This window comes from Balaenoptera ricei, chromosome 13 (genome assembly GCF_028023285.1).
Source record: "Balaenoptera ricei isolate mBalRic1 chromosome 13, mBalRic1.hap2, whole genome shotgun sequence".
In the NCBI taxonomy this organism is placed as follows: Eukaryota; Metazoa; Chordata; class Mammalia; order Artiodactyla; family Balaenopteridae; genus Balaenoptera; species Balaenoptera ricei.
In genome coordinates this window covers 66,725,686-66,752,996 of record NC_082651.1, presented here as the reverse complement: position 1 = coordinate 66,752,996, position 27,311 = coordinate 66,725,686, and the positions used below count along the sequence as shown (strand labels likewise).

The 27,311-nt window shown below is 36.8% G+C and overlaps 1 protein-coding gene across 1 annotated transcript in view; it reads right to left on the bottom strand.

Moving 5' to 3' along the window:
• Positions 1–1,536: 1,536 nt before the first annotated feature.
• Positions 1,537–27,311, bottom strand: part of LRPPRC (leucine rich pentatricopeptide repeat containing) — a 111,206-nt gene continuing 85,431 nt past the window's right edge. The window contains exons 28-38 of the mRNA XM_059943451.1: positions 26,153–26,295; positions 25,907–26,012; positions 22,164–22,290; positions 15,751–15,839; positions 11,901–12,105; positions 9,682–9,821; positions 9,430–9,545; positions 7,005–7,079; positions 5,672–5,756; positions 3,887–4,029; positions 1,537–1,696 (exon numbers count right to left, since the gene is read on the bottom strand). Of these exons, the coding sequence (XP_059799434.1) occupies positions 1,640–1,696; positions 3,887–4,029; positions 5,672–5,756; positions 7,005–7,079; positions 9,430–9,545; positions 9,682–9,821; positions 11,901–12,105; positions 15,751–15,839; positions 22,164–22,290; positions 25,907–26,012; positions 26,153–26,295 (1,286 nt within the window). The 3' untranslated portion in view covers positions 1,537–1,639. The remainder of the gene's footprint in view (positions 1,697–3,886; positions 4,030–5,671; positions 5,757–7,004; positions 7,080–9,429; positions 9,546–9,681; positions 9,822–11,900; positions 12,106–15,750; positions 15,840–22,163; positions 22,291–25,906; positions 26,013–26,152; positions 26,296–27,311) is intronic.

The window sequence follows — 27,311 nt, the reverse complement described above, 5'->3', positions numbered from 1 at the left end:
CTCTGCACTAGACCCACATTTTACCAGAGTCCGTATACAAGGCTGGCTTGGAGTCACTTCATGCAAATGAGATTGTACTCTGAGCTTCCCTAAAGATAACTGGGAAGTCCAGATTATGCCCCAAGGTTGTTCCTCATCTTAGAGACCTAATTCAATGACTATCAATAAAATTTAGCTCAACTATCTTATGGTTGGCATAACTACAAAATATAAAGCCTGCTTCAGTGGAAGCCCTAATGGAGTGAGGTTCATGGTAAATCAGGTAGTGTCAAAACAACACGTACAGGTCCTGCACCTACCTGAGGAGTACACAAAGGAAAGCTTTACTAAGTCTTCTAGGCTGGGACTCGGCACTGGCCGAGCCCTATTCCTTAGGTCTAACTCATGGTTGATGCCACGATGACATTTATTTTTTGGCTTCCCTCCATCAACCCTCCCTCTCATGCCATCTGCAGGCTGTAGATGCAGAATGGTTGATCCCACAAGACACAGGTTAGCGGCATACAGTGTGAGGCTGGCTTACTCCCCAAGGCAAGGTCTCCCTTCACGTAAATGGTGGGAACCAAGTAACCTCACTGAAACCAAAACAGTAGCTAATCACCGATTTCAAATGAACAAGGGATACACCAAAGTGGGGATAACTCTCAACAACGCATTTTCAACTTTTTAAATAATATAGTCCCCAAACAGGTTAACATTACATTAAGATGGTAAACTGTCTTGACTACCCATCTTAAATTCTTTCATAGTAACTATTTACAGTATAGATATTAACAGGCACGAAGGCCAATTTGAGGATAACTTTGATAAAACTGAATACAAACAGAGGTTTCACTCCTTCATATGCTTACTCACATATTCACTGATATGCGGTATGAAGTAACAAGTCCAGTGTAGGGTGTAGCTTGTGCTGATGAAGACCTGAAACCAAGACGAAGGAAATGCATTGCCCTTACTTCATGATCAAACTCACACTCAGATGCAGTTTTGGAGACTCCAGTGAACAGAGGTTTGTGGGAGCCTCCGCGGTAGAAGGGAAGGCATGGAGGGAGCACCCTGACCAAACAAGTCTCTTTGAGTCGTAGCTTCTCACTGGGAAATGAAGAGCGCTGGATTTGATGACTCCTGGGATGCCTTCTGGCGCCAACATTTTACAAAACTGGAAAAGCACGCAGGGCTTTACAGTAATAAAGAATTGTTACTTCATAGAATATTAAGCATTAGAAAGCCCACTAGGCATCATTTTGTCCAGCTCCAAAATTTTTCAGATAAACAATACTGACAAGCAAGTCTTAACTAAAGGAACAATCTTTTTATGAAAATAATAAATGAAATCAGAGCTGGGAATCTGAAAAGTCAAATGGGAGAAGAACCTTGAAAAACTATGGCTTTTTACACCAGGAGCCTCAAGGAAAATGCCACAGACCTACACTGTAGGCAAAACCCAAAGAGGCCTAGTGACTTAGTATACACAGTTATTGTCAATAAGATGTTGATTATCATATATTATGAATAAATAAAAGTACATAAACAAAGTAACTTTTCATTTGTTTATTTTGTCCTCTCAAATACATTTAAAAAGTAACATTTTAGACACAGAATCACAAATACACACAAAACAAAGTAGTGCCGGCTTGCTTCACAAAGGGTTTTCCTTTGACTCCTTTAGCTGCTTTGCATAAAATTCAAAGCTTTCCTGTAGAGAAAAAAAAAAAGGGAGGGAAGTTACAGGTAAAAGTTACCAGCAAGAGGTGATGGTACAAAGCTTAAAAACATAAAGTACTGCAAACTGGTAGCAAAGACTGCTGGGCCCACAGCAGCTGCCGTCTCCTCAAGCTTCAGCACTCCTCTGTTTCACGAAATCACCAGTTCAAGGGCCCCCAACTGAGAATTAACTAAGGCACCAGGAGCCTCTGCTGTGTGTGTGCATGGGCAAGTGCATGCAGGTACTTACACCTGGGTATGCAAGGTCGAGGGGTTTGAAATAAACATGTTTTAGTGACTTTCAGTTCAATGAAACAATAAAAAGGAATTTTGCACGCATGATTTCTCTTATTAAACAAAGCAAAGTAAGACAAAATTTCCTAGGCAACCTACTGAATGGGAGAAAATATTTGTAAACATATATAGCTGATAAGGGGTTAATAGTCAAAATATACAAAGAATTTATGTAACTCAATAGCAACAGGGGAACTGAACAGACATGTGGCCAAAGAGGAACTACAGATGGCCAACAGGTACACGAAAAGTTGCTCAACATCACTGATAATCAGGGAAATACAAATAAAAAACACAGTGAGATATCACTTCACACCTGTTAGAATATCTATTATCAAAAAGACTAGGAATAACAAATGTTGGCGAAGATATGGAGAAAAAGGAGCCCTTGTGCACTGTTGGTGGGAATGTAAATGGTGCAGCCACTACGGAGAACAGTATGGAGGTTCCTCGAAAAATTAAAAATAAAACTAACATATGATCTAGCAATTCCACTTTTGGGTATTCATCCAAAGAAAATGAAAACACTAATTCAAAAAAGATATATGCTCCCCCAGGCTCACTGCAGCATTTACAATAGCCAAGACATGGAAACAATCTAAATGTCCATCGATGGATGAAGGATAAAGAAAATGTCACACACACACACACACACAGAGGAATATTATCCAGCCGTTAAAAAAATGAAATCTTGTCATCTGCAACATGGATGGACCTTGATGGTATTATGCTAAGTGAAATATGTCAGACAGAAGAAGATAAACACTGTATGATCTCACTTACATCTGGAATCTGAAAAACACAAACAAACAGAACTGAGCTCATGGATACAGAGAACAGATCAGTGGTTGCCTGAGGCCGGTGGGGGCAGGTTTGAGGAGGAGGAAGATGGGTAAAGGGGTTCAAACAGCACAAATTTCCAGTTATAAAATGGGTAAGTCAAGGGGATACAATGTACAGCACGGTGACTATGGTTAATAATACTGGATTGTATATTTGAAAACAGCTGGGAGAGCAGATCTTGAAAGTTTTTATCCCAAGAAAAAAATTTTTCTTTTGTGACTATGCATGGTGGCAGATGTTAACTGGGCTTATTGTGGTGATCATTCTGCTATATATACAAATATCGAGTTATTATGTTGTATAGCTGTAACTAATATAATGTTGTCAATTATATTTCAATTAAAAAAAAATCCTAGATAAAGAAAACCCAACTGGGCTTCCCTGGTGGCGCAGTGGTTGAGAATCTGCCTGCCAATGCAGGGGACACGGGTTCGAGCCCTGGTCTGGGAAGATCCCACATGCCACGGAGCAACTGGGCCCGTGAGCCACAATTACTGAGCCTGCGCGTCTGGAGCCTGTGCTCCGCAACAAGAGAGGCCACGATAGTGAGAGGTCCGCGCACCGCGATGAAGAGTGACCCCCGCTCGCTGCAACTAGAGAAAGCCCTCGCACAGAAACGAAGACTCAACACAGTCATAAATAAATAAATAAATAAATAAAAGAAAACCCAACTTACTTAAAATGGAAATGAACAAGTAATTAACAGTGACATAATATGCTTAGCTATTGAAATACAGGCCATTAAACCCTATTTCAAGTTGAAATGAAGAGGGAACTGCCCCAAGGACGTTTGATAAATTCATACCTACAGTTGAAGGTCTGAGACTGACCTTGTATTTTAAACCTCAGCCCCAGAGGGCTATGTTCTCCTGCAGCCAAACCCATGGCATGACTGTTCAGTTCCCGAAGCCCTCTCTGGAGGATCCTTCACAGAGATTTAATCCTCATATAATTAAGTATTCAACTTATTTTTTATACATTATTATGAAGCACACACAAATCTTTAGAGGTACTTTTTTCCCCCTCTTAATTAAGAAATACTCACAGGGGGTTCAGTGAAAGGGACAGACTCTCCAGCATTCTTCAGCAAAACTGCGTAACGCTTTAGAAACAGATCATTCAATTTTACATCCTTCGCAGTCAAATTTTCATATAGTGCTTTAGCAGATGCGACATCACTGTCCAAGACTAGAGAAAAACATATTAATCACAGATAAAGCCAACCTATCTTCTTCTTTTCCCAAAACACTTAGCCATTCAGGGACTCCTGGATCCCTTTATCCCAAAGCAAACGGATACTTAACTACCTTCAGCATTCATAATCTACAAGCTCTGCCCTTCCTTCCCCACACCTCTCATTCAGCATCACCCGCTATGAAAGAGAAGGAAAATGACAAATACAGCTATTTTAAAGACCCATGCTAGTTAAAGTGACCACAAACTGAAGTCTTCAATCATAAAGTAAGCACACACCATTCAACCTTCTTCTGCTTAAAACCACACTTTGAAATTAAGCTAATCCAGGGACTTCTGTGGAGAGGAGTGTGTAAAATAAATTATGTGGAAGTCTGTGTCTACACCAACATCAAGATCAGCAGCTAAACAACACCAAAAGACTTTCCATATATTCTCTTATCCTAATAAGCAAAATAAGCAAATGAGGAATACAGTTAGCTACAATGACCAAAAAAAATTTTATATACATTAATATACATTAAAAAATCTACATACATCTATACAAGTTACACTAATATTTCACTTAATTGGATGATGAAGTAGCCTAGGGGCTAAGTTTAGCTGGCTTTCTACTTGTGGCTGATTCGCAAAAATTTTAATATTTTCCCTTTTACTAAAACTTCCTGATTTCCCTGCTCTTCTCTCTCCCAATTCCCAAGTGGGATTACACAATTTAATAGTAATTTTACGCCGTTTTACACTACTTCATCTTAGTTATTATTTAATATCTGCCAATTCCTCAAACGAAACTTTAAGAAACTTTATGATTATAGCAGTATTTTGAAATATATCATGTCCCATTCATAAGGGTAGAAAAATGGAGAATTCTGATTGCTCAGTCTGGTGTCCTGCCAACAATAAAATCGACAAAGCAACTCTTTATTTACCCATTGCCTCAAGTGAGCAAATCAGTGGGTGTCAGATGGACAGGGGATCATAATTTACAAATCCTAACATTCATCTTGATTACTGAGGACACTTTAGACTGGTTCCCTTTCATGTGTGATTGCCTGGCAATCAGGGAGGAAACTGCTTAAAAAACTAGAATTTCAGTTGTGACTGTAGCTAAAACCTTGGGGCTCACTTTTTAATTAAGGTGTTTGTTATTTCAAAGGAGTAGGTAGGCCACTGAAGGAGTAAACAGGCAAGCTCCGCCCTTTCTTCCCCACGCCTCTCATTCAGCATCACCCACTATGAAAGCAAGTCAAGTGGCAGTCTCAAATATGTACCCATTTTACATTGTATTGGGTTGGCCAAAAAGTTCGTTCAGGTTTTTCCATAACATCTTGGAGAGACTGGATTGGTTCCCAATGTGTACACCCAAGTGGACTTCCAAGTCCTTCCAGGAAGCTGGGATCTTACTCAACAAATCAGGGCCCCTCAAAAGATGCTCAGAGATACTTTACGTTAACACTATATGAATAATTTCGTATTTTTCTTAAATAGTTTTAAAACATATCCTAAGACTAAATAAATTTTGTACCATAAGCAATTCTCTGATATTTAGGATTATTGCCTTTGAGCTGAAGACTTAGTTGACTATACTACAAATATTTAAATCACTTAAATAATGAAGTCAGATTAAACTTATTACCATAGCTTTTCATGATGGAAGTGTATGCTTCTTCCTTTTCAGTTAATTCAGGAATCAGTTCTAACAAAGACTTCACAGTTGGTGCCTAGAAAATTAAATATAGGTAACATTACCATGACTCAAAAGAACAGTGAAATAAAACACTGATATATGGACATTATACCCAAAAAACCTGACAATAGCACAACAGAACTGCCTATTCAATTTAATGGACTATTTTCCCTTTTGTATATCTTAGTACAGTCGGCCCCCTGTATCCAGTGGGTTCTGAATCTGTGGATTCAACCAACCACGGACCAAAAAAAAAAAAAATCCAGAAAGTCCAAAAAGGCAAACATTGAATTTGCTACAAATATTTACATAGCATTCACACTGTATTGGGTATTACAAGTAATCTAGAGATGATTTAAAGTATACAGGTGATGTGTGGTAGGTTATCTGCAAATACTACACCATTTTATACAGTCTCTTTGAAAGGAAAAAAAGGACAACTAAATATTTTCTAAATGATGTTTGTTGTAAATAAATACATGAGTCAGAGATAAAAAGTGCAATTAGGTAAAATTTTTTTTAAAGTGTGTGTATGTGTGGGGGAAGTATGTGAAAATTAAGGAAAACTAGACCTCCCAGAGTTGGAAACAACCTAAATGCTTCACATAAAACAAACATTACAATTGGTGCCCAGTTTAAAACTTCATAATATGCCCAAATAAACTAAGAACAGGGTTTCTGGTGCCCACTCACCATGTAAAATCGAATCTAAAAAAAATTTTTGAAATATGCTTTTATTCTTTTTTTTTTTTTTAAACATCAAAAATAAGACTTGGCTCTGTTTCACACATACACACATACCTTTTAGTGTAAATAAGGTAACTGTACAAACTGAGAACATGAATCTGTGGCACATACCAGTTTTAAAGCTAACGGGTTCATCTACCTCATGGTTTCCACCTGAGCCACCTGACAGGAGACACTCTGCAGTAGGTGTCTCCCTCAGCAGTGCTCTGCACTGTGAAACTTACCCAGTGACCCAAGCTACGGGATTTGTTTCTTACATTTCTAAGGGCCCTTCCTTGGGGCTCAATGCATAACTACAAGGATAGAGAATTCACTGCATGAACTTGTTTTGCATTTCCAATACAACCAAGGAGCCAGAACTGACTCTGCATCAACATCTAAAGAAGTAAACAAGCACAGGCCAGCAAGTGTTCAATCTCTATAGTATTTTTAGAAAAGGTCCTGAACTGATAAGCTCTTACATGATACTCAATACCTTTGAACAAGACTAGCTCATAGCATTATTGATTTGTCAGCAAGTACAATAGCACCGTACCTTTCCGGGTCTCCGAGAATTCCTAATACAGAACACCAAGAAAATTGGGGTTTGTTCAGCAATTGCACCACATCTCTAAAAATTGAAACATTATTTGGTAAGTGAAGGTTTTTGATAAACAAGCAGACAAAGGTGAATATTTCCAGTTAAGAAAGTTCACAATAATACAGTAATGTATCATTACCAACAGGAAGGTCTAACAGTCGACCAATGTTTTTTAAGGCAAGAAAAAAGAAAACAAGTGCAAGCTAGGCCAGGCTTTCGTGCATGTTGTCCTTGGCGCTGCAAGTATAAGGTCTGTTTAAAAAGCAAAGGGAAAAATTCAACCAACGCTTCCATAACCACAGAATGAGGTTTAGGACTGCAAAGAAAGAGGGAAAAAAGAAACACTATTCCCCTCCAATTATACTGCCAAGCATTCACAAGTGAGCTAGGGATCATAAGGTTAATTATACATTTAATAAGGTGTCAGGGAGATAACTGCTCGTTTCTTTATAAAAATTAAAATGTACAAAGCAAGTTCTCTTTAAAGTATAATTACCTACACTTATGCATACAAAAGGACTGATTTCAATCTCTCTATTTTATAAAAGGCTTTCATTGCGATAGACAGCCAGTGCTTGAGAAAGAGACAAAAGTTAAACTCAAAAAAAAAAAAAGTTTATATGACAGACCAGATAAATCAAGTGTCTATCCCATCTTAGATGCTACAGTAAAATCAAATATGGCAAGACATTATTTTAGTTTACACTCATCACAGATGTCATTCTCTTAAGTTTCTAAAAGCACATTGCTCTTTCAAAGCTTTAAAACACTGTCAATACTAAAATGACTAGTATAAAAAGAACTTTTGGGGACACACAGAACATTTACACTATAAACTGATGCTTTCGACATCTGTGAATAAAGTATTTTTCACTACAGCAAGAATAATCTTTTACTGTTTGACAAGCAGGTAAAGAATGGGTAAAGGGTTTATCATCTGAAACCTCAGTCTACTGAAGGGATAAAAATGAAAAGACAGCTGTTACAGCAACACTCGGCTGTCGCCAAGAGCCCTCGACAGGCCACTGTGGGTACATGCAGCTCTGAAGGCGGCTGCCACATCCCCACTGTCTCCCACTCTGGACTGCTCGCTAAGAAGAGCCTTGATCACCAAGCTGGTAAATGAAATACCAAGTGTGGCTTCCTAAAGAGCTATCACAATAATGTGTTAAAGCTGAATGAATACTATCACACGTCCAGCTAGACATGCATATACCCTGAGTGGGTACACTTAGGTTTGTACACAGAAACATAAAGCATTAGAATTTATTCTTTTCAAGATAAAAGGTAAACATACCAAACCAAACAAGAAAATTCTCAACTAGCATTTCTCTCTCTCCCAGAACAAAAGTAAAAAAGCCTTAGAGGCAGTGTCAATTTACACTTTTTACAAAAATGTTAACACAGAAATTTCTCAGGAATTCCTTTAAAAAATGGCTTGGATTCTACTGTCAAACTACATGAACTTTAAGGATCAAAAGTAGAGCTCCAGCAAATGAGTACAGTTTTACCTTCCCTATCTACTACTTAAGAGGTGTCGCAGCTTGCAAAAACGTTAAGTGAATATAATACTATTACTATTTACTACCAGAAATTGGTCCCAGGCCTCAATTTGACACAGGGAGTCTATACAAACACAGCCGCTGGCGGGATCACGGTGACTGTTTGACTGCCACCTGCTGGGAAGGGGCTCCCGGGCGGTGCCTGTTTGTGTACATTACCAGTGGCAGCTACGATCACCCACCGTTCTCTCGGCACTTGGCGCGCGGCTTTATATTTAGTGCTGTTAAAATGGCATGAATGCAGTTGTCTCCTTCCCTGAAGATTGCTAATTTAACTGAGAGAGTGCGGGCCACAGAGACCTGCATTTGTCATTTAATGTGTCTGTGACACACAAGTGAATAGAAAGCAAATTCTTAATAAATCTTGAATAAGGCACTGAGAATGTTTGAGTATTCAAGAAAAGCTGTACTTGAAAAACAAACATTCCCTACTTTTTGTTTGCAAACTGTGTTGCCATGGCGATGCACGGTATTTATAGAGCGTTAGAGAAATTAAACTAGGAAATCAAAGGAATTGCTTTGCATTACCTGTCTGCACAGAAACATTTGTCTTTAAATCATTTTGGCAAAACATGTCTTCCCCCACCCCCACTCAAAGCTAAAGACATTTCTAGTCCGATTTGGCATCTTTAAAACCAGCAACCTGTAACTTACAATCCAGTCCCTGTCATGTAACCTTGATTCACGTTCAAATTTAAATGTGCAGGCAGCACCACACTTCATTTCCGGTATTCTACCACACACCTGAGTCTAGTAATTTCTCAACTGACTTCTCACAAGCCACAAGCCCCACTGCTCCATGTGTGGTGGGTCATTACCTGTAGGAGAGCTCTGGCATCATCCACCTTGCCTGAATCCACAAGCTGAAGGAAAAGATCGGTGACAGGTTTGTAAATTGCAAACTGATTGGCCATTCTCTCCGCCATGATGCTTACTGAAAAAAATGACAGGTAAGAAAAATCTTTCATTTAAACAGTGGTATAACTAACTCATCCACCAAAGAAAGTCAGTCCAGACTCACTAGAGAGAAAAAGTGCTTCTGTGTTCTTTGGCTAGAACAGCTAACTTACTCTTTTCAAGTGCTGGTTCCAACCGCTCCTCTATGACTTTTCGGAATAAGTATGCCAAGCCAAAGTACTGAGGTTCCATGGTTTGGTTCCCTGAAGTAAGCATATTTTCAATGTTTTCTATTGCACCATCTATGTTATTGCTGTAAAAGAAAGTAAAATAAATTATAAGGAAATATTTGCTTTAGTATTAATATTGTAGGCAGTTTCAGTATGAGTACTTTGGGATTCACACATGCAAGCACTTTAGGAAAAAAAGGAAATATATTTACAATTAACCAGATAAAAAACACTATGCAAGTTGAACCCAATCACATTTAGGTGGCAAAAGCAATCACCGGGTGCTTCATGCTACAGTAACTGAAGTAGCTGCTTATTTTAAAAAATTGCTCTAGAGACAAGATCAAACAACTATATAGAGTAAGAATTAAAGACGGTAACTTAAAAAATTATTGTATCTCAAAGATTTGATTCTGTAGCTGTTTGGATGTAAAATGAAAACTTGTTTAAATGCTATATAACTCGGGCATTATAATCTGCACTGGTCACTACTGCATGAAGTAAAGATAATGTATTACATCTCAGGATTCTTAAAAATGCTGATGAAAAAAAAAAATGCTGATGATGTCTTCAAAAGGTATATTTTCATGTCTCTCAACCCACAGTCACTACAATTTGTTTTTGTCAGGTAATATATAACATTTGAAAAATATTCAATTTATACTAAAATTCTCAGAAAAAAGTATCTTCACACTTTTCATTTTAAAAAATTAATTACATGGCCTTATGTAACAAGTTATGATAAAAACTTATCTTTATGACTATCTTTTTGGTTAAGGTGCTCTTTAATTGATACTTTAGTTATGATATGGCACTCGAAATCCAAATAATCAATTTTATGTTGGAATTATTACCTAAAACAAGAATTCTCTAAAAATGAGTACGCCATTACAATAAATTTTTCTTACAGGTTTTAGTTAGAGAATTATTTAATAGTGAATAAAAACACATTCTCGGCCTCATATAAAACTCCGTTTATATGGTAACATTTAAAACTTCATCCAGGGGCTTCCTGGTGGCGCAGTGGTTAAGAATCTGCCTGCCAATGCAGGGGATACGGGTTCGAGCCCTGGGCTGGGAAGATCCCACATGCCGCCGAGCAACTAAGCCCGTTCGCCACAACTACTGAGACTGTGCTCTAGAGCCTGTGAGCCACAACTACTGAAGCCTGCGTGACATAACTACTGAAGCCCGTGCGCCTAGAGCCCATGCTCCGCAACAAGAGAAGCCACCGCAATGAGAAGCCTGCGCACTGCAATTAAGAGTAGCCCCTGCTCGCCACAACTAGAGAAAGCCCGTGTGCAGCAACAAAGACTTGGATAATTTTCTGGATCTTCTAACTTAAAATAATCACATTTTCTTATTAAAGGAAAAGTTTAAAGTTCTATCTGGGGAAATAGTTTTAAAAGGGTGAAAAACAAAACAAAACCTCTTCTCTGCCCAAAGAAAGAGGAACAAAAACCCCTGTAAAAACCAACATGACATTTTCATATCACAACCCATTAAATGTATGTAGGATTAACTGCTAAAGAACATTTTTTTCTAAAAGCATGAAAAATGTCAACTCCATAATTACCCTCCATGAATCTTTAACTTTGCTAGTGAGGTTAATAAAAATCTAGTTCTTATTTACTTCTACAGTAGTGATTCTCAACAAGGAATCTAGAAATGGTGGCATGAGAATCATCTCTAAATACCTCCCTTTGTGTGGATGTGTGTTGACAGGGGTGGATGGGTAGGAGGGTGGGGAAGATGGAAATGTGTATTTTTAACAAGCTTGCTGGGCTTTCCCTTTCACTATGTTCTGTTAGAGTGTCACCTTCAAGTGTTGCTGACATTCAAATGAACTTATTTTTCACTTTTGCAACCAAGTGTTTCAACAACGGCCTGGAATGTATGAATGAGAAAAGTTACCAACCGTGAAGCAAGTTTTATGAATTTGAAAATTTTGATAAATGTTGTTTAAGATTTAATATAAAGCTAAAACATAGTTTGTTAACATATAATTATTCCCTGATAGCTATAGAATAATCAGCAACTGGCATCAATACTTCCTCTGTAGTTGATACGGTTTCTAATACCCTAGTTTTTTAAAAGGTGGGATTTGAGATAACGTTCCTTCCAGTATCCAATGGAGAAAAAGAAAGCTCGAAAATACTCACTTCTTTATTTGTGCCAAAGCAATGTTATTGATGAAAACCATACGGGAAAGTCCAATTGAATCTTCCAGTCCATTTACCAACTTCTGAATGTCTTGTATGCTTTCTGTATCACCCTTCAAGGCACATGCCTGAATAAGGCGGGTCACCGCTACCCTAGAAGGTATCTGCTCCAGATCCAAGGCTGTTTTTAGTGTTGTTAGAGCATCTACAATAGAAGAGCAGGTGACAGAGCTTTTCTTATATGAACCATACTGACTTTAATGTGTTTTGAAAACTAGCTTTTAAATATGAGCACCAAATGACTATACACAAAAAGCTATGAATAATTTATTCTATATTACAGAAAATATTAATACTTTATGAGAAACCTAAAAGAAAAAATAAAGATTTATTTGACTGTAAGATATCAGAGACCAGAGAAATTTCTTCTTTAAGTCACAGAGAAAATGCAGATGTTACTGACAGAATGTGGATTCCATTCAGGGATAACATTTAGTGACTAATCTCAAAGAAGTTGACAAGTTCAGAGAAATATAAATAAGGAAAAATTTAAAAAAATAAAGACCTTCCAAAAGTATGTAACCTCTACCCACATTCATACTTTCCCAGATTTTATTACACTCAAAAGATTCATGATTATCAAAATCTTCTAATACCGCAAAGATTCTTTCTTGAAAACAATGTCTCTTTCTAATCCAAAAAGGACCGATCATACAAGAAGAGCAGCCAAACTGGAACATTCAACTTACACACTAACACGTTTATTTTGCACGATTACATATCTTGCAGATATTTTCTTACACTGATTTTTCGGAGAAAATAAAGCTCATCAGATTCCCAGGGAGAAACCCCTCAGGAGTTTCTTTTTTTTTTTTTTTTTTTTTTAAGTATCATATTTACAAGTATGTGATTATGGATAAATATGGAATATCCTTCTGATTTACTGATTTAAGTGCCAGGGTAGCAAAATCATTATATTAAATAAAGTGGTGGACTGCAGGGAAAATGTAATACTTAGCACAACAATCACTGCTACCAAAGAAAACTTCATGGCTCTATAGAAATTAAAGCAGTGTAACCTACACAAAACTAAGACCCTCAAAGCAGCTTTCCAAATAACAGTCTATCTTTAACAGAGAATGGGGAAAGGGTAATAATTAAACACTCTATTAAAAGTGATACAGTAAAAGACATCATGAATTTAAGTATTTATTACTGAATAAACAATTTATTATTACTCCAAATCTACATTCTAAACCAGTGATTCTCAAATGGGGAAAAGGGAAAATAGGCAGTTTAAAAGGCATATTCAATAAAATTTTATAAATACACACGAACATACAGGAAACAAAAAATGTTATTTATACTACTTTAATAATATTATCTATAGAAAATAAACTTGATAAAATCTTAACTGGTGGTCATACACAGATAATATGGAATACTTTTATTAGCCAAGAATATTGTCAGCCAGGAAGGATCTTCCCACACCAGTGGATCAAATGGCAACAAAAATAAGGTAACAATGGTGATGACAGTAACTCGCATTTACTGAGCTTTTACTACATTTGTTGAGCACTTACTACATGCCAGACACAGTATTAAGCAGTCACACTCACAACTACCCTCTGAGGTAAGTACCAAATTTATATGTGGGAAACTGAGGCACAGATAATTTAAATAATTTCCCCAAGGTCATACTGTTAGACACCAACCCAAGAATCTAACCACCCCAGAGCCTGCATCTATGGGTGCATGTGTGTGTGAAAGAGTGGAGGATAGAGGAGAAGAGATCATTTTATGTCTATGCAAAGGGAGCATGGGACCTTGGAACCGAAATCATATTCCCATACAGGGCTGGCCTTCTGGACAGTTCATGATTTACGGGACACCAAAAGCAGTATCCATCCACACCCCTCCCCCTGAGTCCTTATCACACTGTCACCTAATTTACTAGTAATATTGATTATATTGCAAAGGTATGATGTATCAGTTATTAATATTCCAGAACAGCATTTGAACTGGCTTTATTTTTCTGCCTGCTTTAGATGGAATTGAGAAAAAGCAACCTGAATTTTTTTTTTTTAATTGGGAGCTCTAGTCAGCCATGGAGCAAAATAAGGAGATGTGGATAGTGCCAACAGCATTCCCATCCTTGACAATGACCACAGTAGGTTAGTCCGTGGCGAGGCATTGGGAGGTGGGTTCATAGCTTCTGCTCTCAACCAACCTCCACGTGAACAGCTGAAAACAGATGTGAAATTATATCATAGTTTCTTGTTGTCTTCACAGGGTACCTAACATACAAGTGGGATAGCAGTCAAGTTAAACACTGATCAGATTGAGCTCAAAAATTAACCCCTTGAAATTAAAAAAGTGTTTTATTCTGATCTCCATGTCTACAAAATGTCATTTACAAATGAGCTTATTTATATGGGGAGCGAGTTTAATTTTTCAATGTTTTAAAATTGTTTATCAGGGACTTCCCTGGAGGTCCAGTGGTTAAGACTCCACGCTTCCACTGCAGGGGGCACGGGTTTGATCCCTGGTCAGGGAACTAAGATTCCACATGCCGTGTGTCGCAGCCAAAAAATAAAATAAAATTTTAAAAAGTAGAAAAAAATTGTTTTTAAATATCTACTTGCCAAAAAGCCTCTTCTATTGCAAAGAAAATGAAAGCTTTTAAAGTTTTAATAGCAAGCCCTACAACACTCAATTATGACTGAAGGCTGTCTAATAGGCTGGTCCTGCCTGTAGAATACTGAGGCAGCAATTTTGCATAGGCAGAAATCATCACTTACATGCTCAGTCCTAACCAATTAGGAAGACGTCCAAAGACCAATACCTCTAGGCAGTACAGGCAACATTAAAGCTGCACAATTAGACAGCAACTTTCAGAGATGTGAAATTATTTTATAAGCATGCAAGTGAGGAGTATATACAGAGTGAGGAAGAAACTAGGCAACATATTTAACGGTTAAAGAGCTGTTTCAACCTTCCTTAAAGAGTTCCTAAGTGTGTTTTGTTGTATCGGCAAAATCATGGTGTTACTGTATCGACTAAAATTCAAATGTAAAATTAAATGTGAAAAGATGCTTATCTAAATTTAAGAGATTCATCATTTTTCCCCTTGGGAGCTCGTTCATAAGACCATCCGATCCAAATCCATCCCTCTGCAAACCCATAAACAGCCTCTACCAAACAAATGGCCTCATCCCAACCCTCCCCAAAGTCATCTCCACATTTTTCTGGTGTTATCCTCTTAATTCAAAAACTTGAAACTCCAAACAAACACCGTATCTTACTGCTGTTGGTATTTTATGAACTATTAAAAAAGTATTAGATTAGGTTTTAAAAATCAATATTATAATCATTTGGTGCACAATCCCACACATTTAACACTCAATTTAACTCATTTGCTAACTCACATACAACCAACACAATATGCAAGAAACAACTGCTGGGAATTGTTTCAGATGCTCTAAAGTATGTTAATTTCCAAAGCAAAATGACTTGTGCTGTGAATTTTAACGCACTTGAAAGCCTGTACTTTCTCTCCTTCTGGAACACAAATTTTGCATGTCTGAAGAGCTGTGATTCATCTTAAGAAAACCCATCTTGTGTTAAATGGAATGGAAACTGGACTAAGTGGTCAAATGACAAGTACATTCATATTCAAGCTGTATTATAAATGCATGTACAGTAATTTACGTCTCTCAGCTACCACAAAAGGCTCTTGATAAGCAGGTAATTTGCTAAATGGACTCCTTTATCCAAGTATTCGAAGGGCGTTACAAGAAAAATCTGCAGAGGCATTAATGTGACGTAAAGGTCAAGCATTGTGACATACCTTTCAAATAATCCCGCCTAACTTGCGTTATGATGAGGAGGCTGTTGGCAGCATCGTTCAGTGTGAAGCCCTTGATGTGGGTCTCGGCGCTAAAAGAAGCAGACATTTAGAAAGGAATTACTGACATGCTTCTGATACGATAATAAATGGTTGAGCACCAAGGTGAAATTATAAAAACTACTGTTCGTATGTTAAAAATATTGCTGCAAAATATCGACCTGGAGACAGCTTTTGTGTTATCCTGTCAATGGTTATAGAAGGATAATTTTTTTTCGCATTCTGACAGATGACAAAGTTGGAAATGAGCAACAAAAGAAACAAAGTACAAGATTTTTTTTAAACAATCGGTTCAGATTCTTGAATGCTGACATATTAGATGACTAAAATAACTGCATGCCCTGCATTGTTCTGCTGTATCCTAAGCTGGATACTTTTTCCTCTTTTTTCTACACTCACCATAATTATAAAATGTAAAACTATTCTTTCGACAACAAAAATGAGCATTTATTTTCAGCACTTTATATTTTAAATATAAACTAAAGCATATTACTAACACCATATCATTTGGTTGATTAATTTTCAAATTTCTGTCATCTAGATACATACAATTTTTAAAGGTGAATATACTGCAGAACTAAAACCACTGTTACATTAAAATGTAAAATTTCATACAATCTTGTCCCAGCCTTAAATTTGAAACCCCCCAACTTTTTAAAACTCAAGAGCAAAAACTCGCTTTTCTTTTGAATAAAACCTACATAATTAAAAGAAAAAAGAAAAAGAAGAAGAAGAAGAAGAAGAAGAAGAAGAAATACCCTAGCCAGAGATGATTTCTGTTTGCTACACTGTTTGCATATCTCCTGTGATGAAATTTCAGCATCCTTAATGCCCCTAGGGTTTATCTCCCGATTAGGAAATCTCCACAGGTCAAAAGGGGCAAAAGCAATTGCTGCCATTTGCCTTATCAAGCTCAGTGATGATCTTGCTGCCAAAAACCTCGGCCTACGGACATGAACATCTAAGTTGAGCAGATTGCGAGAAAAGCAGGGTCACTGCTAAATTATTCTCGTCAATCCCAAGAAAATCCTCCAAAGACACAGTGACGTGCCCATCCTCTCAGTCACTTTCAGCCTCTGAGGTTCCCCCCTACTGTCCCTGGGGGAAGGATTTTCTTATCCCCCGAACGATCCTCTTAATCCCACCAAAGCACCCACTGCTCAGTTTGACTTTTTTCCTTTATACCATCTGTCAAAGCTCCTAAGTCAAAAACTCATACATGAGACTATAAACTGCAGAAAATAAAGGATTTACTTTCTCAATCTTTAGCATGATTAAATAAACAAGGAGACACTATTAAAATTAAGCTCACTTCTTATGCCAACATTATTACATGTATTATACCATATTTACCTGAAAATATTTCCTAAAATTCATTAAAACCATAAGGTAACAAAACTTCTGACATCACACTTGATTGTCAAACCTTTTGAAAATCTCAAAACACAGAACATTTTTCTTTTAATAATCTCTTCCTATCTCAAGAAGGTGTGTATTCAATACACATTTGAAAGTGAGGATAAACAGGAAGAAAACTCTCCCCACCTCTATTACATGCTGAACATATACATGTTTTACATATGTAGAAACTGACCAATCACAACCAAAATATATTCCAAACTGGCAAAGGGAGAAAAACTACATAAGGTACTGGTGATTTTGCAGTGGACTCATTCATACAATAAAATAAGAGAAGTTTACTTCTGACTCATAATTTTGATCTTTCCTTTTGGAAAAAAATCTAGTACAGAGATGTCAAATCAAACTTCCTATGATGATGAGAATATTCTTTATCCATGCTGTCCAATAGGGTAGCCACCAGCTACATGTGGCTACCTGGCTACTGTGATGGAGGAATGGAAACTTTAATTATATTTAATTTTAATAATTTAAATTTAAGTGGGCACTTATGGCTAGTGGCTACTGGACTGGACAGCACAGAATTCCAGACATTTTCTTTTCATTTTTAGAACTGCTAAAATAAAGGAAAAAAAATTGCAGAGTGAAGGGGTATCAATCTTTTAACTTACAATCAACTGCAAAAATTACTCTGTCTTAACCAAAGAAGACAGTATCACATGGAAAGTTTCATATTAGAGATTTCAGAGCTATGACTGGTCTATAGATTGTACTTATATAACACGCACATAGGACATTAGGCAGTGATTAGAATTTATCTTACTTTGGAAAACAAAAACTGGCCAATCCAGTAAAAACCATCAGTTATTAATTTAGCAGTATTTTTAGACAGAATAAAATAAGAAGCTAGTAGGAACAAGAGAAAATGAAGTGCTATTCTTGAAAGATAAAGCAGAGCTAATCACCACATGATTCTCAAGTTTCCTAAGAATACAGTTCAGTGTTAACAGAGATTTAAAATAACAATTTATAACCATTACTGCTCTACGAATAAGCAGTTCCCCTCCCTTGAAAGAATTCACTATACCTAAATTTTTATTTTGAAACACGAGGAAATGTTGTAATTCTAACTAAAAATGAAAGAAAGTCATTTTTTCTTTCAAAAATTTTAAAGGCATCTGTTACTTTTGAGGTTCCGTTACTTGTTGGGAAGGTTAAATAACCTTTTTGATAAAACTGCAGAAATCTCACTAGTAGTCAAGTGAATCTGCAACACATTAGAGACAGCAAAGGTACAGCAAAAACAAAGACTGCATTAGTTCACAGGGAAAACAACTGCTCTTAAGATTGAACAGGTGGCATCATGTAGGTAACTGTAACAGACTGCTATTTATAGAGTAATATGAGAGTAGTAGTGCCAGAATAATACTGGGGGTACCACCACTTATTACAGTAGCTCATTTGGTCACACCATATTACAATAAAGATGCCTCTAAAAAAAAAAGCAACAACTGTTTTTCATTCTGATCACTGATGCAGAGCCAGAAGGGGAAGAGATGACCTAGTGGAACACTGGCAACGCTGGAACCAGGAAACAAATCCAGAGAAGTTATATGACATTCCTCCAGTAACAGAGAACTGGAACTCTAACTTCCGCTTCTGAATTCCCAGTCCAGAGTTATTTTCAAAAGTACCCAATGTAGGGGCTTCCCTGGTGGCGCAGTGGCTGAGAATCTGCCTGCCAATGCAGGGGACATGGGTTCGAGCCCTGGTCTGGGAAGATCCCACATGCCGCGGAGCAACTAAGCCCGTGAGCCACAATTACTGAGCCTGCGCGTCTGGAGCCTGTGCTCCGCAACAAGAGAGGCCGCGATAGTGAGAGGCCCGCGCACCGCGATGAAGAGTGGCCCCTGCTTGCCGCAACTAGAGAAAGCCCTCGCACAGAAACGAAGACCCAACACAGCCAAAAATTAAAAAAATAAATAAATAAATTAAAAAAAAAAAAAGTACCCAATGTAGATCTAACCCAAGATACGATTCTTCATAGTCAGATATAACGTTTTATTGGTTCAAGGAAAAGGATGTGCACAGATCCCCAGATTAAGTGCCTCTGGGCATTCTAAAGCTTGGCATCTAGGATTCTCTTTGGGCCCACACAACTACATGGGGAAGGGAGCTACAAAACACTCCCGGAAGGATAACACAGGGAAGATAAAAGTAACCTCAGGAGTACAGAAAGGTTTCATGAACATCTAGAGAGGGAGGGAAGGAAAGAAGATAAACCTACATTTTACAGGTTGTGGACATAAGTGTAAATAGAAGGGCTGTGCTTATAACCATCTGCTAGGTCAACAGCTTTCACACTTGTTTGATCAAGATTCTCACTCAGACATAGTAAGATGTTTTACGGTACATACCAGTGCATTGATATACAGATGCACATATAACTGAAAGCAAACGTTCACAAAGTATCTTTACTACATGGAATGCTTTGATATTTTCTATTCTATTTCACTAAAAAAGATGTTGATTCTGCCCCACTAAATAGAGTCCATGATCCACTAACAGGTTATAAATGCAATTTGAAAAACTACTCTAGATCAGGGGTCTTCAGCAAGAGGTATGCACACTGTGTGAATGCTCTAGGGTGAGGCAAGAAAATGTTTAAGTTTCTATTTTTAAATCTTATTCTCCAAAAAATTGCTATTTTTGGAGTATGTTCTATAATATACTTACATATCATATACTTACAGTAGTACAGCTCACTGATAATGGTATGTGATCAAAATGTTTAAGACGTCATTCTTGACTCACCTGGGGTGTTTAGTAAAATGCAGATTCCTGGGCCCCACGCCAGATCAGGTGAGTCAGAACCTTTGGGGTGGGCGGTGGGTTATCTGTTTATGCTACCAGAATGTGAGGCTCACCATTCTAGAACAAGCCCAATTAAAATGAAAGAATTATAATCTGTACTTCTGGGAAGTATTTCAGAGGTCTTTGTGACCAACCTCAGGATTAAAAGACTTTTGAAAAAGTTCCTTCTTTGCTTCCATCTCCTCAGTTAATCATACCCAATTCTCAACACAAAATGTTCCTCTCTTTTTTCTGCCACCCTTTCCTCCCAAATCACTGTTGCTTCAAAACACCTTTGATAATTGTGGATAGTGTTTAGATAATAATTTTCCAAGAAAAGTAACTGCAGGAAAAAACCTGCACCTCCTGGATGACTTCAATGGTTATAGATGACAGGATGTTGTTCAATGTCACATTTTCCAAGTCACTAATTGAGGATGTACTGAGTATTCCAGAGATAGATAATTTAATTAGCAACTGAGTAAAAACACAAATGAGACACAATGCATTAAAAACCTGAACTTAAAAGTCTCAGTGTGACTGTCCTATATCAAGACATACAAGTGATTCAAGATCACAGATATATATGGTGTATGTGTGTATCCATATATATATAGTACTTATATGTATATATATGAATATATATATATACTGTGTGTGTGTGTATATGTCAATAGATACAGATGTATTTCCAGAGACAAGTACAGTCATACACAACGTATTTTTCAAAATGTACTGAAACATAAACAGTAAACACGGCCCTATGGTGTATAACTTTAACATAACACTAATATGAAAGCCAGGTTTTCCAGTGAATTCCAAGAATGGCAAACACCCATTTTCTATTCAGGATTCTAATATTCCAAAAGTGCTGCGACTTAAAAATTTTGAAGGCCAAAAGTTAGCCAGGAGAGATTATTTCAAAACTTACAATATACTAGGAAGAGGCTGACCTTTGCCATTGAAAATAAAGCTATTGACTCATCAACAGGACAGGTGTACCTTCCAGAGCAGGTGACGTTGATCTTCTCCTTTCTAGGCCCTTTCTGATTAATTACTTAACTTTTGAAGGTAGCTCCTTGGGGATAAGACAACAGTCAGTTAACTGACACAACACCAGGGAAGAAAACTTTATTCTCGTTCTGATTAACAAAGTATTTTACTCTAGGGAACTAGCCAGAGACAAAACCACTACCGCCACTAACACCAACACCACTAAACAGATTACAAAACAAGAAGGGGAAAGAGAAAAGGTATTTAAAATGTGTTGAGTACCATATATTTTCTCTACTTCACTCTATCTCCTTCAATAACTAGAAGAAATCATTAATGTAAGATTTATTATCATCTACTCATTATACAGAAGAAAAACTGAGGCTCAGAGATAGGAGGAAATTTTCCCACGAGCTTTCAACTAAGATTCAAACCCTTGCCTAAGTTCAAAGCCCTTGGTGTCTTCATGTATCAGGCTGCTTCCACCATAAAAGGTACACAGATCGAGTTGCTGAACAAGAAACAGAATATGATTTAAAAAACTACTTTTCTACATATGAATAGAATACATGAGCTGTGAGGTTACATAAGGTAAAATAAAATATACTGCAGTGTGCAGGGCCAATAAAAGTTATATTTTTTGTAGGTTAAAAACCCCCATAGGGGCTTCCCTGGTGGCGCAGTGGTTGAGAATCTGCCTGCCAATGCAGGGGACACGGGTTCGAGCCCTGGTCTGGGAAGATCCCACATGCCACGGAGCAACTGGGCCCGTGAGCCACAATTACTGAGCCTGCGCATCTGGAGCCTGTGCTCCGCAACAAGAGTGGCCACGATAGTGAGAGGCCCACGCACCGCGATGAAGAGTGGCCCCCACTTGCCACAACTAGAGAAAGCCCTCGCACAGAAACGAAGACCCAACACAGCCATAAATAAATAAATTAATTAATTAAAAAACAATAAAATAAATAAATAAATTAATTAATTAATTAAAAAAAAGAAACCCCATAAAATTAGAAAACCATTTCATATAATTTTTGTGACTAATTGAAGACAATTAAGCAACTGCTACTACAATACATCATTAGAAAAATCCTAATGACAGTTGACATTTTGTTTTAAGTGTGAGGTTTAATAGATGAACTAATACTTACAAATCTTTCACTTGCATTGCTTGTGTAGGATTATCCTTCATCAACAGTAAGTTTATAAGACAGGCATAAGTTTCACTATTGAACACAATGTTTTGCTTTTTCGCTTTCAGGAAAATATTAAATGCATCTATGAGGGAAAAAAACAACAAAAAATGAGATGACATTCTGAAATGGCAAAAAAGGAGGGGGAAAAGCCCTAAAACAAAGCCCCAAACCCCCATATTTCTGCTTCTTTTAATACTCACTCACTATACCACTCTACAGAGACACACACACTGACCAAGCAAGCAGATGTTATCACTCTTCCAATCTTTAAAAAACAAAGTGACAGTTATGAAAACTACTACTTAATCCAGATGGTTGGTACCAGAAAGGGCTTCGTTTTAAAATTATTTTTCATACTAGCTCTCTAAAGTCAATAATTTTCATGCCAATAAAAACGAAAAAGAGCTCTTCTGAATTTGTTTATCAAAAGATGATCCCAGTTTCCAGTTTCAAAATAAATTGCAAAATGTGTGTTAAAGTCCAAATAAACCAGGGGTATAATTTAGATTGAGGGGAGCAAAAGATTCACTTTAAAGCGATCTTTATAAGTGGGTGGTTACTGTGTTTAACACTTCAACACAACAGCATTAAAGTGAGTATAGCCTATAATTCTAAAATTAGGAGATCAAATTATTTGGCTACGACAGGACTTACACAAAAACATACAATTTTCAAATATACAGATATCTAACAAGTAAACTAAGCAACATTTGTTTGACTGATTAACAGTTTTATTTCACTTGTTCACAATAACTGTCAGTGAATGAAAAGATGTTACCAAAAGAGAAGTAACTACACTTCTCAGTCACTTACTTTTCTGAAATAAAATTGCCTGGCTATAAACATCCAACTGAAACTACAATCCACACTCTGGTGTGTATAAACAAATCACAATAAAGATGGGGCATGACTAACTATCACGTAAGAGCTTTTATGGATATAAAGCTCCATGTAAATAAATATAGAACACACAAATAGGAATGAACATGATATTAATACTCAGAAGAACATTCTGGGCTACTTTAGAGGTTTCTAAACAAGCAGAAGTTATGCTTGTGTTTACAAGTTAGGGGAGTTTGAATAAGCCCTTCAATTAAGCTGAAGTGACAATATCAAAAACTTAGTTAACTTTCAAGGTAAATTCAGAGAAAACAAGAGAAAAAGGTTATGATCTTAATATTTGTATATTAACTAAGAAAAGATAGAATCTATCATTCATTACATAATGCATATATTTTCCTTTTAATAGAGCTTAGAAGTTATGATGTACTGCAATTATTCGCTACATCCCAACAAGCATATATAATAGTTCACTACTTGGCTGAATGAAAATACACAGTAAGTACAATTTGAATATTTAAGGTAACAAAATAATCTAGAAGAGCTTACTAGTGGTTTTCTAAAACTGTAGTCTTGAATTCAATTTTCAAAGTATTCATATTTTGCCAAGCATTCGATTCAGAGATATACACAAAAGTAACTCAAACCTCTGCAGAATTAACAGAATGAAACCAACTAGATAAGTGTAAATTGTATATTAAAACTAGAATAGGGGCCTTCCCTGGTGGCACAGTGGTTAACAATCCGCCTGCCAACACAGGGGAAACGGGTTCGAGCCCTGTTCCAGGAAGATCCCACATGCCACAGAGCAACTAAGCCTGTGCACCACAACTACTGAGCCTGCGCTCTAGAGCCCACGAGCCACAACTACTGAAGCCTGCGTGCCTAGAGCCCATGCTCTGCAACAAGAGAAGCCACTGCAATGAGAAGCCTGTGCACTGCAACAAAGTGTAGCCCCCGCTTGCCGCAAATAAAGCCAGCGCGCAGCAATGAAGACCCAACACAGCCATAAATAAATAAATAAATAAATTTATTTTTAAAAAAATTTTTAAAAAACTAGAATAGGGGTATATCTTTACATTTATAATATACACTGCATTATATTTAGTTAGCTGGTTAAAATGTTTTTACTTAAATAAAAACAACAATTAAAAAAAGGCAATATATGGAGCTTTGGAATCTTTGAACAGGAAGTATACACTAACCTTACATTCATTTCAATCAAATCAAAATTCCATTAGAATATTTAAATAGTATTGATAATAATGAACTTTATATTTAGGTTTAAGAGATACATGGTGAAAGACTCAAGGATATATAGACTGAATATGCAACAAAGGAAAATGACTCAGAAAGAATAAAAAGTTACTCTGCAGTATTAAAGCATAAGAGCTTAGCTTAATTCCTCCTTCAGACACTTTATGTCAGTATCACAAAATTTCTTGTTAAGGAATTAAAAGGTTCGGACTTCCCTGGTGGCGCAGTGGTTAAGAATCTGCCTGCCAATGCAAGGGACATGGGTTCGATCCCTGGTCCAGGAAGATCCCATATGCCACGGAGCAACTAAGCCCGTGTACCACAACTATTGAGCCTGCGCTCTAGAGCCGGCGAGCCACAACTACTGGGCCCACGTGCCACAACTACTGAAGCCCACGCACCTAGAGCCCGTGCTCTGCAACAAGAGAAGCCACTGCAATGAGAAGCCCGCGCGCCGCAACGAAGAGTAGCCCCCGCTTGCCACAACTAGAGAAAAGCCAGTGCGCACCAGCGAAGACCCAACGCAGCCAAAAATAAATAAATAAATTAAATTAAATTAAAAATACAATATTAAAAAAAAGAAATTAAAAGGATCTATAAATTTCTAAATTGATTACTTTCTACTGAAGGGAGCTCAAAACTGTCAATACTAAAGTGAAAAGAAAATCTGCTGCATAATGGTTAAATTATCATAAAGCATACTAGAAAATGTACACAAACACTGGAGGAGTTAAAGGTAACAGTAGCATTCTATGGAGAAAAATTAACAAAAATGAAGGAAACAAAAGTAATATATGTCTGGGGAGAGTACAACAAAGTCTAAATGAAAACATCTAGAATGTGATAGGCAAGCTTGTATCAGAGGGTTCAAGATGGTCAAAGAAATTTTAAAGTAGTCACAATAGAGGTAGGCATACCTTCAGGAAAGTTTACCACTGAAGAAAGGGAAGAAACGCAAGAAACAGGGCTCATGTCCTGCCTTCAACCTCAAGATACTGCTTAACATACACTACTGTGATGGTTAACACCCTAATCATTTTTTGCTTTCACGTAAAAATATGTAACAATTACACTTGCCAAAAAATTAATGATAATGCTATTTTCAAAGTGTAATTTTTGAAAAAAATGCACGCCTATTTTAGTTTTTATTATGAAAAATTTCAAATGTACAGAAAAATATAAAGAATAGTATAATAACCCCCTCCATATACCCATCATCTATACCCAATAATTAACATTTTGCCAGATTTGTTTAACCATTTTCTTTATGGCTTAAGCACTTTAAAATAAATTACAGAAATCTTGATTTTTTTTCCCATTTCTCAATACTTCATTACAGATCTCAAAATTTAAGGACATTTTCCTATAAATCATAATGCTGTTATCGTATCTAACAAAATGAGTGATTCCTTAATGACCCACTATTCAGTCGATATTTAAATTTTCCCAATTGTCCCAAAATGTCTTTGTTAACTTAAAAAATGAAAGAAAATAATGAATACATACAATTTAAGTTCCATCTCTATCCGAGATCACTACTAATTTATTGGGCTTAGATCCCATGTTGCTATCAGAAAGAAGACGCCAGTGTACACGTTTACCTTTGTCTCTCCTCCCGTGGCAGGCATTCAATAGCTCTTTCTGGAGACTAACTTCTACAGGTGAAGGTGATGAAGTCAGGGAATGTTTTTCATCCTCATACCACAACTTAAAAATAAAATTATTCAATTAAACAAAAAGTGGTAAACACAACAGTGACCTTTTCAGTGTAAAGCTGGGCTAATCTATAACCTAAAGTTATAGACAAACAACAAAATCTGTTATGCTTACAGTTAAAAGCAAATTACCTCAGGTACATCAAATGGAACCTCTTGGTTACTGTTCCTAAGGATTTCCGCTAATAACCTTAATGTCTTCCCACGAGGAATAATATTTTCTTCTTGCATTTTATTCCAGACAGCATCAGCTCTTTGCCAGTCACCATTCACTTCTGTAAAAATAAGCAGAAATTAATGAACATACTAAGTAGAATTCATGACAATATTTAGAACTATTTTTATTTGATGCTGAAGGAAGTATTCCAAACACTGCCTCCAGGGAAAGGACCAGGGTGATTGTGGACCAAAGGTAAGACTTCTTTCTGTATACCTTTTTGTATCTCTTGAATTTTAAACCACAGAAATTACCTATTAAAAAACAACAGAAAAAAAAAAACCCACACTTTATTAAGAACTTTGAAAATCATGTTGATACAAAGTTTACCTTTTTAAAGTAACTGAGAAATTGCCCACTGTTAAAATCAAAATCAGAAACAGGTAACAATTCAACTATGACCAGTAGACTTTGGAAAGACGATGGGATACACATATACAGTACAGTACACAGCTGAAGGTCTAAAATGATTGAAAGTGTGCAAATGTATGATTTTTGTCAAAACTGACAAATCAACAAACCTTTTTCCCTTAGTTAAGTAGGGAGAATTCTGTCTTTTCTGTCAACTTGAAGAATTTCTATGTCAGTGTGTAATAGATTTCTCATAATGCTCTCAGACTAAGTAAGATCACGGGAAGTTTATTGGAAAGGAATAGGCAGCTTCCTTCATAATGAAATATCTAGTTCCTTCTATGTGGTAACCTAGTCTTCACAAATAGCAAAGACTTAAGAATCAAGACTTTATTTTTAAACATTCTAACGGGTTTTGAAAAAAGAAAAGATCAAGCCATTTCTGCTTGTGAAAAACTAGAGCAAAATATGAAAAATGTCTTATGACACTAAATTCAATACACCTATTATGCACAAAGAAGTACTGTTTTAAATGTGGCCTTTTAAAAAAAATTTGCTAATATGAATAAGGAATATCTTAATGGTGTATGGTCAGCTCCAGGAAGAGGGTGTGTTTCAGGACACAAATATTCCAGAAAACATGAGTAAATTTGTTTCTCAAAAATACCAAAATACTAAAACACATGGAATTTTCCTAGATTTCCCTCCCACCCTAAAACTGAA